We start from the raw sequence: 15,731 nt of genomic DNA, 5'->3' as shown, positions 1-15,731 counted from the left end.
TGATCGTGGTGGTCAGATTTTGACCAATACATTATATACTCCTATGAACACAACGGTACGACCTAATATGAAAATCCAAGTTAATTTTACTTTTCCTTATAGTTAAACAAATACTAAAAAATTTACTTCTAGATATTTTATCAAAATGAGTACTACTAGCTTTTAACATTGTTTCTCAAAAGGGAAAAGTGGCATATAAGGTAGAGAGATTAGAGAACAAGAAAAATGACCCGGATCCAAAACAGACTTCCAAATCGCCGTTGATTAAATACATAGATCAACGGCTGTCAACAACGATCCGCGTTACTCCGCATTAACCAATCACAACTCCTGTCTAAATCACTATAAAGTCAAAACGCTCTTCTTGTTCTCTCCTCACACCTCAACTATTCAATCAAAGTCCTTTCTTTTTCGCTCTAAAAAACTTTTTGTTTATTTTCTCTATCTTCCTAACAATGGCACCAAAAGCTGAGAAAAAGCCCGCAGAGAAGAAACCAGCAGCAGAAAAAACCCCCGCCGCAGAGAAAGCTCCAAAGCCAAAGGCCGGCAAAAAACTACCGAAGGACGGCGGAGCTGCAGCTGCCGGAGATAAAAAGAAGAAGAGAGCCAAAAAGTCGGTTGAAACTTACAAGATCTACATCTTCAAGGTGCTGAAGCAAGTACATCCTGATATAGGTATTTCAAGTAAAGCTATGGGTATAATGAACAGTTTCATCAACGATATCTTCGAGAAGCTTGCTCAGGAATCTTCTAGACTTGCTAGGTACAACAAGAAGCCAACTATTACTTCTCGGGAAATTCAGACTGCTGTGAGACTTGTACTTCCTGGTGAATTGGCTAAGCACGCCGTTTCTGAAGGCACTAAGGCTGTTACGAAATTCACTAGCTCTTGAATGTTGGCTTAGGGTTTGGTTCTGTTTGTTTGGTCTTAATCTAGGGTTCTGCCGATGTAAAAATAGTTTAATTAGTTTGCTTTTAAGTAAATCTATTGTAATCGACTGCTAGTTATGAATGAAATTAATCAGCTTTCTACATTGATTTTGAATTATGATGATTTGGGTGTTTAATATTTGAAAATGTACGGTGCATTTTAGCGAGTTTAGAGAAATTTAGCGCCGGGTAAATGGGTCGGTCAAGTAAAGTTCGTCATGTGCGTGCTAAAGTCCAAGTTCCGTACACAGTTTTTGTTGCTAAAATTGTTCTAAATATGGAAATAATTACTATTAACTATTTGGTTTACAGTGTATAAGCTCAATATTATTATTAATTTTAAATTATTATGCTGAATTGTTATACAAATACCAGGCTAGATTTAGTATTTATTTTTTTAGTGGATATATTTCTGATATTGTATAACAAAATTGACGCAATTTTATATGAAAATAGTATGTTATTTTATATTTTATTAGTTATAAAAGGAAAGGAGTATTACTTTTTTTTTTCCTCAATAGGATTATCAAATTTTTGAAATAAAATGTACTCCTAGATAATTAGACAACTATACATAAAAAGCACTAACGCTGTATAAATCACTTCACATTTTCTTTTTTGCAATTTATAATTAAAAATATAGTGGGCGTTTGGACAAAAGAATTGTAAAATTAAAAAAAAATGAATTTTTTTCAAGTGAAAATGATATTTGAAAATTAGAGTAACATTGATATAATTTTTGGTTGTTTTTAAAGTTTTGTGAGTGATATGAATGAAAATTTTGAAAAATAACTTTTTGGAGTTTTTTAAATTTTTGAAAAAATTTCAAAATTCATTTTCAAGTGAAAATTGAAAATTTTATGGACAAACATTGATTTCGAAAAAAAATAATTTTTTTTTGGAAAAAAGTGAACTATTTTTTTATGTCCAAATAGATTCTTAGGGCCCATTTGGACATAAAATTTAATGGAAGATTTTTCCAAAATTTTTTTACTTTTTTTCGAAATCAGCATTTGTTAATAAAATTTTAAATTTTCTCTTGAAGATGTATTTTGAAAATTTTCGAAAATTTGAAAAACTTCAAAAAAACTGTTTTTCAAAATTCACTCAAATCACTCATAAAACTTGAAAAACAAACCAAACTGAAATTTATGTCCAAACATAATTCTAAATTTCAAATACTATTTTCACTAGAAAATTTTTTTCTCCATTTTTTCAAATTTTACAATTCTTATGTCCAAACTCCTAGTTAGTAAACAAATTGCTTTATACTTTGGGAAGTGCTTTCGTCACCGGTTAGCCCACAAGCTAAAGTGCGCATCTGCTTTCAAGCTAAGTTGCGCCTCTTTTGGTGACGTATTCTATTCCTAACCACACCCGTGAGCTTATCCTCAGTCTCACATCTCACAACCATAAATCAAACTTTGAAACCAACCAAATGACCAAATCCCTATTTGTTTCTGTGAAAATCCATGGCGCTGAGTTCAGCTTCTTCTTCATTTACAAATCTAAGTTACATTCCCTTCCAATACAAAAACCCTAGATTCCCTACAACCTCTGTTCCTTATGCATTATTGAACTTAACCTCTTCGTCTGACGATTATTCAAAGCGTTCACTCCGCATTACAGCTGATTCTGCTCCCAAAGCTCGATTCATTGCCCGACGTAAAGAATCTCTATCCGTTAAGCAACTTCAACGTCCGCTAAGTAAGTTTCTAGAACATCCTACTCTTTTTTTTCTTCTGTTTATGTAGTTAACTCTAATTTCACAAAGTATATAAATTTAGAGTTGATAGTCTAAAGTCATTGCAGTGGAAGGGTCATGGTTACCGCCTTGAAATACAATTTGTTTTAATTTATGTGAATCTATGAAGTTTAAAAAAAGAGCGAAGACTTTTGTAACTTGTTGTGTTAACAATGTCATAACATTTGTATGGTCATACGAAACATGCCGTAACATTTGTGTGCTTATGAAAGTTGTCACTAAAGGGTAAAATGAAAAATTTAAGTTAGATTATTTCCAAATTTAGAACAAGGTCATTATTTTTTGGAACAAAGTAAAAAGAAAATTGGGTCACATAAGCTGGAATGGAGGGAGTACTATCGAATAATTTGAATCATATAACTTCTGTTAAATTGAGATGTAGTTGAACCATTGTTTGAAGCAGTGAGTGTTGGTAGTGTTTTGATTCTCTGAGCTTTTCTTTTTAATTTTTTTGTTGATTTAGTGGAGTATATGAGCTTGCCGGCGAGCCAGTACTCGGTGTTGGATGCGGAGAGGATTGAACGAGTGGATGATAGTACATTCAGGTGTTACGTGTATAGGTTCAAGTTCTTTGCATTTGAAGTGTGTCCTGTTTTGTTAGTTAGAGTTGAGGTGCAGCCTGATGGATGCTGTATCAAGCTGTTGTCTTGCAAGGTATTTTGCAATTTTTATGCTCGATAATGGATTTTCCAGTTGCTTTAACTTTTTTACTAATTTATGGCCATCTAATCATGTTGTAATTATTTTTATTCTTCGAATTCTCAGCTTGAGGGATCTCCTATTGTGGTCGCCCAAAATGATAAATTTGACGGTATGTAGTCTTTAAGCGCTATTTCTATCATTTTGGATATTTGTGCGCGAGTCTCTTTATAAGTGGAAATGTGCTCGTGTTCAAAGAACAATTTTTCAGTAAGATCTTCAAAAGATGCACTGGTTCAATCGGGCTGCAATTTCATTTGTTTGTTTTTTATTGGTCCATAAAAGTGAAATAATGCAGTTAGATTACTTTTTCTGGGTGCAACTTGATGCGCAATCACTTTGATTTGGATATTGCTGAATATCTTTCTGCGAGAACATTCTTCTTAGAGGTGTCGTACTTTCGCATTTGCGTATAAGTTCTCTGGGAATCAAAACAGGGAACACATTTGATGAAGAAATAAAATATTGGCGAACAATGTAAGTTTCTTTATCCTATTAACTAGTCATGAATGTCTACATAAATCCAATCAATCCTTTTTTCCGACATGCCATTTGTAGAATAAATGTACGCAAAATCAGAATAATATAACTATAATGTAATCTTAGTCCCGTTGCTTATCAAAAGGAAAACAAAAACTCCTGATTTGAGGGTGGCTGCTTTAGTACTGTCAGTTAAGTGTACGTTTGTTACTTTTCTTCCCTTAAAAGCTGAAATAGCTACATTTGTCCTCCTCTTCAAAGATTGGATACTTTCATACTATCGGAAAGGTGATGCAGCATAAGTTAGCTTTCTTGATTTAAGGTAAATCTATGATTCAGTGAAAACCCAGTTTCAACGTGTTTCCTAAACTTCCACTAAGCTGTTGGTAAAAGGTTTCTGTTGAGAACATTTGTAAAAATAATTGACGTAACATGATTCAATTCAATATGTTTTTGTCTTCAGTTTACTTATTTTTGACGAATTACCTTGAGTGGTCTCTTTTTTCGTCGGCCAAAGAACTTGATGTGACAAGTTGTCATCTGCAATAATAATTGCTCTCTTCGTGCGTGTGTCGAATCTGAATTTTATTACATAATTCTTTTCAGGAGTGCTTTGACACTGATTTGGTATGGGCATGCAGCTTCTATGGTGAACAAAATATCGTATGATAGCGGGCGAAGAGACTCACCTGTGCAGCAGCTCACTTCAGATGCTGTTATTGAGGTACTGGCTGAGCTTCTCCGTGTCGCAATAAGAGTAAACACATTACAACATTGGTTAGTTTGCATCGCTTCTGATCGATTCTTTATGCAGGTTAACATTGAAATTCCCTTTGCATTTCGAGCAATTCCAGTGCAGGCAATCGAATCAACTGGTGCTCAGGTCCTAGATCAGATACTGAGGATCATGCTTCCTCGGTTTATGGCACAGGTTTGTTGGTTTATTGTCCACTTAACTTTTTCTTCATAGTCTGCTTTCTGTAAATTTTGTTCTTGTACTATAATTTTATAAACTATTGGCAGCTACTTTTCTTGTCATTTCCCTGCTCCAACCCTCTAAATGCTAGAGTCCCTTCCATTAAGGTGGTATTTGAATCTAATAAAAGACCTCACACTGTTTTACCCTTATTGTTGCCCATCTCACTTTTATATTTGTCTCTAGTATCTCTTAAATTTTTCACTGTGGTTTATTGTTACTTCCCTTTTTTTCCATCACCATCCTTTTTTCTTTTTTCTGATCAGTAATGATATTTTATAAATGGTATAACAGCACTAAGACAGTGTGTTAAAAATTACAAAGTGTGCTATGCCTCGATCCTATCTAACATGGAATCTACATCGTTTACAAAAGCCACGTTGCACCAAAAAGCTAACAAAGAAATACATTTCTGTTTAAGACTATTTATGTTGCTAACTTTGCCTTCAAACATTCTATTTTTTTCATCACCATCTTCCTCACATTCTTCGTCTTTTTAACACAGAGCAACTATTTTCACAAGTCATTATTAAACCATTACAGAAAGTAACAGGCACAAACATAATCGATTATCCGGTTGTGCTAACTCCATATGAGGCTGTACCAGGAGGCATGCAGCTGTCACTTCCTTATGGTACTAAGATGAAATACGGAACTAGTATATCCTTTTAATTGATGGAGAATGACCATCTGATTGGATTCACCAAAAGTTGAGATTACAATGTGGATACATCTTAGCTTATTAGTGAATCTGTCTCAGTTTATGGATTTTCTGGATTTGTTAGGTGGGCTGTAGGGGATGATTTCTGTTTCTGGGATACTGTTTGTACCTTTTTGTACCACCTTGGTACCTGATGAATAAAATTTACCTTATCAAAAAAATGCACTAAGGTAATGTACGGAACTAGTATATCCTTCTAATTGATGGAGAACGACCATATGATTGGATTCACTAAAACTTGACATTTTTAATGTGGATACATCTTTCTGCTTTTGCTTGGACTGAGGCGATGTTGATATGTTTATTCGCTTTTATCCTTTATTAGTATTTTAAAGCACTTAATTTGCTTAGACTTCTCTTCTTTGTAACTTTGTGTGGGTATATTACTGCCTTTCCTAATGCAGTATATATGAGATCGTTTCTTTGGTTTAAATAGTTCAATGGAAAGGTAGTTTTTATTGTGTAGTAGGCCCTAGAAAATTTTCTTGTCCATCAAGAAAGTTTTGATAAGAAAATAAGGAAAATAGACAGATAGGTGTCATACAGAGGAAAGAAGAACAGAAGAAACAGAAAAGTGCCGCCAAGATTGAAAAGGGGGGGGGGATAGCGTGTTGGGAAGGGGCCTCTTGCGCCACCTGCAACTATGACAACGATGATGATTCAAGTCACCAAGAGACTAATGTGGGAGAAGCCACTGTCTGACTTCTAGGTAGAGGGGTAGGTAGAGGGGTTTCTATTTAAGTTGTGTTTAACCCAATGAATGTTCTAGCATTAAGTTTAGGGCGTTGGAGGGAGAACTTCCAAAACATCATAGTTTTCAAAGTACCGGGAGGGGAGGGGGGAATCGAACGCACGTGGTATACAAAAAGTAGAGGACCTACACAAAATATGGGTCTCTGAAATGAACCAACTAAAAAAATTAACAGGAACCTTGTGGGTGCACAAAAAGAATGACAAAAAACAAAAGGCATGCCTTAACTATACAAACTTGTTTTTCATCTGGATATCGAAATTTTATATTGAACAGAAGCCAGCCTGATCAACAATGTTAGTCATTAAATAAAATATTAAAAAACAAAGCTAAAAAGTAACGATTTTTAGACCAGTGATGCTTTAGAGCCAGAGCCAGAGTTATTTCTCTCTTATCTCACTCTTCTCTCTGACTTTCACCACTAAGACTTTGGGAGTGTGACAATAGGATTTCACTAGGCAGCTGAACTTCACCAGACAGACCTCTAGCTTGAACCGGGTTTGGGTTCTGAAGGACCAGTGTTAGTGATCAATTAACTCGGTTAGATTAGGTAACGAGTCTAGTGGTATGGATTAAGATAAAATGACATATTGATAAAACTGAGTAGATAAGTAGGTACTGTATAATCACCCCCATGGTTTTGGTCTAGTGGTGAGAGTGTAACTCGTGATGTGTGAGTTAGGCGCATGTCATGAGTTCGAACCCTGCCACAGATTGTCCTGGTATTTAAGTAGAGAGGGGTAGAGGGGCAGGCTCATTATTCACCGAATTTTAGATGCGCCGGGCCCTTGAGGATTTCCCGGTTATCTAGAAAAAGGTTAGTACTTAAAAATCCAATCCAATGTAAACCCTAACAAATGGAGTTCTGGGTTTCTGCGAATTGCCTTTCACATAATTTTCTATGCTGTTGTTACTTGTGAATATTATGAGTGTGATTATACATTACATCATCAGCTGAACTCTACAGTTACTTCCACTTTTGGGCTTTAGCTGTAAAAGTGGATCTTTCCTATGTTTCAGAATTTGTGATTCTTAATTTTTAACCTAAGTAAGAATTTAAATCACTGTTTCTAATAGTCCTTTAAAGATGGCTTGCCCAATCTTTTGTATCGAAAATCTCTCTTTTTAAAAATAACTTTTTTGAAAATCTCTTTCACTTTTCCTTTGCTCTGTTCTCTCCCTTTTTTATGCGCTGTGTTTCTTGCATCCAGCTAGCAAAGGACTATCAAGCTTGGGCTTCAGGTGACACTTCGAGGCAGCCTCTAGGAACTGGTCAGATTTGAGACAGCAAGAATCATCATCCTACGCAAGTCTCGTTGATTGCTTCTGTAATTTGCTATTGCAAGAGAGCAGAAAGTTCTTTGGTGTCAACAAATATTCTCCGCCAGTTTCTCCCTGTAAAGCAGAGAGTTTGATTTTCTCGTTTTATGCTTAGTCAGTGGATTAATTGCAATACAGAATCTCAGTCCAGGCAAGTGATCCTGCCAAGCGCCAACCGTAAATGTGTAGAAAAATATGGATGGATAATCTGTATGTATTGAATTTTTGTTGCCAGATTACCTCTTTAGGCCCTGCATAAGAGTTGAATACTCATGAACAAAATTCTATCAAATGAGTTTCTTCATATATCTGGTGTAAGACAGTGAGGCTGACATTTATTTAGGAGTGGTCTCACCTCAGTTATCTGGACATGTTTTCCTTCTTTTTGGTGGCGACGTGATGCAGGGGTCAGTGTTAGATTCCTCTAGCTCTGGAAAAATTTATCCACACTTCGTGTTTACAGTTAACCGATGAACATATGACATGTTTTTTTTCTTATGCACTTTTATCATGGGTTCGAGCTGTGAAAACAGACTATTGTAGAAATGCAGGGTAAGGCTGTGTACGATAGATCTTTGTGGTCCGACCCTTCCCCAGACCCGTGCATAGCGGGAGCTTAGTGTACTGGACTGCCTTTTTTGCCCTTTTTATTGCCTCTATGATTCTATCTATCACTTACGGTAAATTAATGTGGTTGGTGTAAACAGTGTGTAGGTAAGTTTATTTTGCCATCTAGCTTTTGGCTGAAAGTCATTTCTGCAGTGGGCTCAGATTATATTGAATCATAGCTGGTCCATGTATATTTATTTTTCCCTCAACCAACTGTGTTTGATAATTTGCTCAGTTCTTTTTTTTTTTTTTGGAAATAGTAAAGGTTGTTATTTTCGTATGTAACCGCATGCAGAAAGTAGACTTGGATTTTCTTCTGTACGTTTATCGTATTCATTGAGAACTTGCGATCATAGTTACAAGTTGAAAAATTCATATGCATCTGATGTTAACACCAAATAAATAATGCAATATGCATGTAAAACTACGACCATTTAACTATGGTCAAGTGATATGTATTCACTTTAATTTGTAACTTTTATGATTAAATTGCTTAGTTTAGTGTAAACATTAATTAAGTTTGCTTATGGTGTTACACAAATAAATTTTAAAAAAGAAAAAAACTTGCTTAAAGAAATCTTATTCAAAGTTTGGTTGTGTAGAATACGATTCCGTCAGAGTCGCTTATGGTTTAAGCTCCATTTTGATTCTGCCTTTTATTGGTGGTGAATGTTGATTAGTCAATATTAATTTCGTTTAACTAAGTTGGTAATCCACCTTTGTCTTTGTTTATTTTCACTAATCGTTTACGCTTTCTTTTGCAAATGTAATAGGGACACGTAAGAGTGAAGTTTACTCCTACAATGACAAAATCATAGGCAATAAATAAGGCAATCAATATGATTTGAATCTGCATGGGCCTATAATTTATGTCGAGTCAATTAATTGGTTGAATTGAAACAAGTGACTTATATTTATTCTTATATGTAGGCTTTCAGACCTAATAAACTTGCTCCTATGTCAATTTTTTTTTTCTTTTACTTAGTAAATATCTTTTGTTTGATATCATTGAATTATTTGGCACATGGGATGCATATTTATTAGTAGATCGGATATATGGCCCCATATTTATTATTTTGTCAGTCCAATTCGGCTCATCAATTTCTTGTTATACAATTCGTTACCACTTGAGCATGGGCGAATTTATTAATGTTGCACCTATGAAATATGGAGCGAGATAAATATTGGGATTGATAAAGTGAGGAATTGAGCCTAGTTACGATTTTATCATGAAAATCATATTCCTAGAATTAAAGTGTATGTATTTAATTAGACCACATAAGAGTTGAAAGTCTATTTAACATATTAAACTTAGTAAATACGTCATAGTATTGAAAACTTTTGAACCCATCAAGTGTCAATTCAAAGGAAAACACTAGTTATACATCACGTTTACATGGACCTAACATTTGAATAAATCTCTAAGAAAATTGTATGATGCTAACCTTTTTTTTGTTTTTTTTCGATTCAGTGTCTAGTACCCGCATTGAGGCCCGACTAAATCCGAATTTGCTCCGAGAAGTCTCAGATTGGGGGTAAAACGCTCCATAACAAAGGCGACTTCATATTCAGGACTCGAACACAAAACCTCTGGTTAAAGATGAAGGAGTACTTACCACTACACCGGTATAATAACATTTGGACCAGTCAACTTGCTGGGATTGGAGGCTGAGAAATTTGAATTTTTTAAATTTGGATTAGTCCTCACTATTTGAGAACTGAGATACATACAGTAATAAGAAAATATTTACACCATTAGATACTACTCTTCCCGTTCCATTTTCTGTGATACGATTCGGAGTACGAGGATTGAACTATCTAAATTTTTTATATAAATTTGTTCTAATATTGTAAAATAAAATTTATACATTAAAAGCTACGTAAAAGTACTATTTAAATCACAATTAACAGTTCTTTATATATACGACGCACTGCATGTTATGCAGTTTATTTCTCTTATCTGTTCATAGTTGCATACTATAGCTATTTATGTTATTGAAGTTTTACGTTATAAACCGAATTGTCAATAGGGACAAAATCATTTCAATGATTAAGTACTCCCTCCGTCTCAATTTTGATGAGGTTAGTTTGACTAGATACGGAGTTTAACAAAAAAAAAAGACTTTTAAAACTTGTGGTCTTAAAAGGTTAAGGGGTAAAAATTTTGTGGGACCATGACATTTTTGTGGTTATAAATGCTTCTCATTATGGGTAAAATGAAGAGTTTAAAGTTGAATTATTTTCAAATATAGAAATGTATCATTTATTTTGGAACAGATTAAAAAGAAAAGTCCCTCATCTAATTTGAGACGGAGGGAGTATAAGTAGGGGTGTTCATAAAAATCCGAAAATCCGAATCAAACCGAAAACCAAACCAAACCGACCAAAAAAACCGATACTTTTTGGTTTGGTTTGGTTTTGGTTTTAATCAAAAAAAAAAAAAATGAACCAAACCGAATATAGAAGTAGCTATTTTAAATTCATTATGACACCTATATATATGTATATTTTTATACAAAGTTTTAAAAGTTTCATAGTAAATGTTAATCGTTTGCACTTTTAGTACAATTCTTTACCTTTACATTCTAGTTTAATTGGTAATTTTCTTTTGTTAAGTGTAAGAATCTATTCATGTTAAAAATAATATATTTTTAATTGAGTTCTTAAATTATTCATCACTATTTGATTCAATTATCATCAATATATCTTGGTAAATAATAGATTTCTCAAAGGGCAATTGATTTGACAGTGTTACGTTGAAAATGTGGTCGCTGAAATATGTGTTTGGTAGTGTATGTCTTATATTTAAGAAAAAACTGACAAATAACCGAAAAAATCGAAAAACCGACATAAACCGAATCGAGAAAAAATCGACTTAATTGGTTTGGTTTCTTTTTAGGGAAAAACCGATCCAAACCGAACCATGAACACGCCTAAGTATAAGTTAACACTGCGCATTGTGCAGTTATGTTTGTCTAAATATAAGAGAAATTTTCATAAAGCACTATCTTTTAGTGGTAATTAGCTATCTATAGATACCATTTGCTATATTACGGATTGTAGATACGTTTTTTGTTGTTATAATATGTATTTAAGCAAAAATAGGCGTGAATCAGGGAAGTCCAGCTAATCAGTTGTTGTATTCGAGTGTATTCGACTGTATTCATGGCGTGAAACATGGGATTACAGCTGGACATATTAATATATTCGACTGTATTCACGACGTGAAATAGGGAATTACACTATTTTTAAACGGAAAGTGAATCAATTAATATAATAGACTCCTAATATAACTCAACAAACTCAATTATAACACACAAAATTTGTATTTTTATTTATAAAAAAAATTCTCAACCGAAAAATACCTAAAAAATATAGCAATCTTCAGAGAAATTATATAATACATATGAATACATAAATTATATTAATTAAAAAAATATATGAATATATTCATCGCATATAGCGAGACAGTGAATACAATGAAATATATAGAATAGAGCGGGACACATTAAAATACAATGGAAAAAAGACAGTGAATACAATGAAATACATGGAATACAACGAGATACATTGAATTACAATGAAAAAAAAGACAATGAATACAATGGAAAAAAAGACAATGAATACAATGAAATACATGAAAATACAGCGTGATACGTTGAAAAAATATTGAAATATATTAACAGAAAATCAAGGTGCTCAACCTCAAACTCTGTCGTCTTTGTTCAAGAACAAATCCTAGTTTCCGGCGAATCCGTCATCGAGCAAAAACCCTGAATCTCAATGTTCCCACGCCGTCGTCGATCGGAGGCTTCATCTCCTTTGGATTCAATTTCAGTTGCAGAAATTACTAACACTGCTTTTGAGCCGTCGTCTATGATGGTCAAGTGCGACCCACGTCATGGGAAGTACATGGACTGTTGTTTGATGTACAGAGGTGATGTTGTGCCTAAGGATATGAATGTTGTTGTTGCCACAATTAAGACAAAGAGAAAGTCAGAGAAGTCTTCGTGGTATACCAGGCAAAATCACCGTTTGTGACTAAAGGTAGGTGATGTGGGCGAGAGAAATTTTGAGATTGAACATCATGTTTTCAGGAAATGGGGGAAGAGAATGACATGTATCAAAGTAGAGAGAGAAAGAAAATAGTGTAACTGAATAACGTATTTAGTGGCTTAGGGGTAGGAGGTAACCAAAATTAGATATTTTGCTATAAATATTAAAAAGTTTCTATAGAATATAATTTTTTTAAATGATATTTATTTAAAATAAATAAGATGTTAACCTTTGCTATAAGAGATAAAAATTCCTAATAAATCATCTTTCACTTTTTTCTCAATGTGTATCCATTTTTAAACAAAGAAAATCAAATTCATCTATCCCAATGGGGTGTTATTCTCTCAATTTTCAACGTGGATGTCAGCTAAGTATATTGAGTAAAGATCATCCTTCTTACACCAACTTAATTAGTACTCTAAGGGGTCGTTTGGTTTGAATACGGTTTATGGCGGGAGTAATATTTTGGTATTATTTTTTATTCACTGTTTGGTATATTGTATTAAAAATGATAATTGCGTAATTTTTAAAAAAGAAGGTATAAGTTATCCCGATACTAATTACCCTACCCTCTACAAGATATAAGTTATTCCGGTACTAATTTTAATCCCGGGATAACTTATACTAAATTTGCTAACCAAACAAAGTATTAAGATGATATTAAATTTGTATACTAACACTATACCTTCTTATACCTCATACCAAACGACCCCTAATAGTAGTAATTTATTAGCACAATACTACAAAAGTAATTAATCCAAATACCAATATATCAACTAAGAAGAAAGCCTGATATCTAAGTCACAGTTTCCTTCATACAAAAGCAATTACCAACCACATGATAATCCGCTTCCACCTTTTTTCAATTAGAGTTGGATTTAGAATTTTAACTTAGTGAGATCAAATATTAAATTTTTAATGCTATACTCATTGTACTTCTAATTAAGTGTTCAAATCTAAAGTTTGTTTAAATTTTTATAAACTTGCATATAAAAATTTATATTACGCGTCGAAAATATAATCACATATAATCGGATAAATTTGAGGTCGAAGCATTAGATCTGCCCTGAAGCTAATTAATGTAAAAAAAAAAGAAAATTAAAAAAAGTTTTTCCTCCCCTCCTCTCTTCTTCCTGCAGCTGCAATACATAGCTAGTAACATTCTCATTAATTCATCAAATTAAAATAAAATAAAATAAAACGTAACAGATATTTCTCTTAAGGAAATCAAAGTTATGATATAATGAATTGGCTGGACGTTTCATTAATTGACATCTACTATATATATGATTCATAATTCAGATCCACTTTATATCTGAATTCTTGTAAACATAACAACTTCTATGTATGTATCTAAACTAAAATAATTCACATAGTATTATAAGATGTAAAAGAAAAAAAAAGTAGTATGATAAATACATACATCAATTTCTTGATCTCTTCCAGCTAGGCTAAATGAAATATCCAACCATAGTATAATTTCTTGTATCCGTGTAAAAATCTTTTCTTTATCTCCTTCGTCGAAAAATTAGATTGTATATCCATACAAGGTCTAAATTTTTTTTTCTTGTATATATAGCAAATATCAACCCTTGATAAAAATTCTATCTTCGCTATTGTCTTTAATTTAGACAAGACATCTTCTTTTCTTGGTATCCCCATTAGAATTCACATCAACAAGCTTGAAAAATGAATCTATTTCATCTCTTTTCACAATCTCAAAAAAATCAAGTAATTTCCTCTTACATGAAGACACCCTTTTTGGTTTTTTGGGTGCTGGTGGACAACTGAGAATTTTTGGGATCAAAAATTGAGGAGATTTTGGAGTTTGACATTTATCTTCATCATCACTAGTAACAATATCAGAATTCTGAGATGAACAATTAGTTACTTTGATCTTTGGTAATTGGATTTCTAACAAATCTTGGCTTAATTCTAGATCTGTAGACATGGTGTTTTGGGGGGAATTCTATGGCCTATAGGAGGGGGTGGGGGTGTGAGAGGTTGTGGACAAGAAATGGGAGGGATGAGTGTTAAGTTAGATGTCAATTTATATAAGGGTGAAACAACAGAAAGGAGGGAGAATTTTTTTGGATAGTAAGGGGGTGGGGTCAGTGGCGGGTTCAGAATTTTCATCGAGGGGTGTCAAAATATAAATAATTAGATATATCGAAAAGTCAAGGGGAGTTAATGTATAGTAGATATACATAAAATAAAAAAAATTATCTAACAAAATCGTATAATTTTCCGGCAAAGGAGTGTCGCTTGCCCCTTTTTCTTCAATGTGGCTCTGCCACTGATGGGGTGGGGGTGGGGTTAGGAGAATGGGGAGAGGCGTGCAAAGGAAGGTAATTGAGTGAGAAAAAGAGGCTTTTGGTTGGTATTTCTTCATTCTTACACAAATATATGAAACTTGAGCTCTAACTTTTCTTCCATATCCACTTCACATGGAGTTAGATTTTGCTTTGTTACATCATTTTGTTTTTTGTTTTTTTTGTTTTAATTCACGGTGGTTATTCAAGTGTTCATATATTGCCGAAAAATCATTATTCTTTGATTTTCACATAATAATCACTCAACTATTCATTGATTCCTTTACAAAATGGATCTAGGATTTTTTGGGGTGAAAGTGGACTCATAAATAACTGAATATTATATATATATATATATATGGATTTATGAATAGTTGAGTGACTTTTTTTTACGATAAAATAAAACAAAGAATAGTAAATAGACCAATATTATTTGATAACCACTCATTAAATTTTTTTCATTATTGATGCAATTTAATTTGTTATAGCTACTTTATTTACTATTAGGTTAGTGCTATGAAGAGTTGTTTGATGTATGACAAATTAAATTGTTAGAAAGTAATTTCTTAACTATTTTAAACAGGTTATAAATTAATAATTATAGATATTTGAGGACAGGAGAATGACAAAAGAAAAAGATAGATAGATTAGAGGATGTGAGAGCTGTCTCTCTCGGGTCTGAAATTCATGAGATTATTCACGTTTGAAGCAAAAGGTAGTACAACCAACTGTATCGACTTTACAACATTCAAAAAAGAAAAGAGAGAGGTAGCTTTACAACCGTCATTAACCCTTTTTTCACCTTTTCTACTCACGTCTTCTCTTTGCCATGTTCACGGAATTTTAAGCAATTTGGATTACTCATAATACTACCCATTGTATACACTAGCGCTAAATGATTATGCGCATACACTGAAATTTTAACAGATCTTAAATGAAGCTGTCAATATAGGCCGGCCCATTATTTTTTTATATTTTTTTTCTTTAAGTTCTAACCTAAAAAAATGAAAATTTAAAAGTTAAAAAATATCTTGTTGAATTTTTTTTTGCAAAACTTAATAACTTTTATAATGTTCAGATATATCACAATAAATATTAAAAAAGAAAATAAC

At 33.2% G+C, this 15,731-nt stretch overlaps 2 protein-coding genes and 1 non-coding gene across 3 annotated transcripts; 2 read left to right on the top strand and 1 right to left on the bottom strand.

The window, feature by feature from the left end:
* Window positions 1–360: 360 nt before the first annotated feature.
* Window positions 361–1,034, top strand: LOC104216104 (histone H2B-like). Its single transcript, XM_009766070.2, has one exon. It carries the CDS (start codon window positions 456–458, stop codon window positions 891–893), a length of 438 nt encoding a protein of 145 aa, XP_009764372.1. The 5' UTR covers window positions 361–455; the 3' UTR covers window positions 894–1,034.
* Window positions 1,035–2,317: 1,283 nt separating this feature from the next.
* On the top strand, window positions 2,318–8,013 carry LOC104216095 (uncharacterized). Its single transcript, XM_009766059.2, has 6 exons — window positions 2,318–2,637; window positions 3,159–3,349; window positions 3,461–3,506; window positions 4,516–4,598; window positions 4,689–4,805; window positions 7,534–8,013. Exons 1-6 carry the CDS (start codon window positions 2,403–2,405, stop codon window positions 7,603–7,605), a joined length of 744 nt encoding a protein of 247 aa, XP_009764361.1. The 5' UTR covers window positions 2,318–2,402; the 3' UTR covers window positions 7,606–8,013.
* A 3,752-nt stretch (window positions 8,014–11,765) lies between these two features.
* On the bottom strand, window positions 11,766–14,326 carry LOC104216083 (uncharacterized). The gene is made up of 2 exons (XR_708391.2): window positions 13,731–14,326; window positions 11,766–12,200 (listed from the first exon to the last, which is right to left on the bottom strand). It is a non-coding gene; the product is annotated as an uncharacterized protein (transcript).
* Between the last annotated feature and the right edge of the window lie 1,405 nt (window positions 14,327–15,731).

The sequence above is a fragment of the Nicotiana sylvestris genome, chromosome 5 (genome assembly GCF_000393655.2).
Source record: "Nicotiana sylvestris chromosome 5, ASM39365v2, whole genome shotgun sequence".
Taxonomy (NCBI): domain Eukaryota; kingdom Viridiplantae; phylum Streptophyta; class Magnoliopsida; order Solanales; family Solanaceae; genus Nicotiana; species Nicotiana sylvestris.
This window is presented reverse-complemented; position numbering and strand designations above follow the sequence as displayed.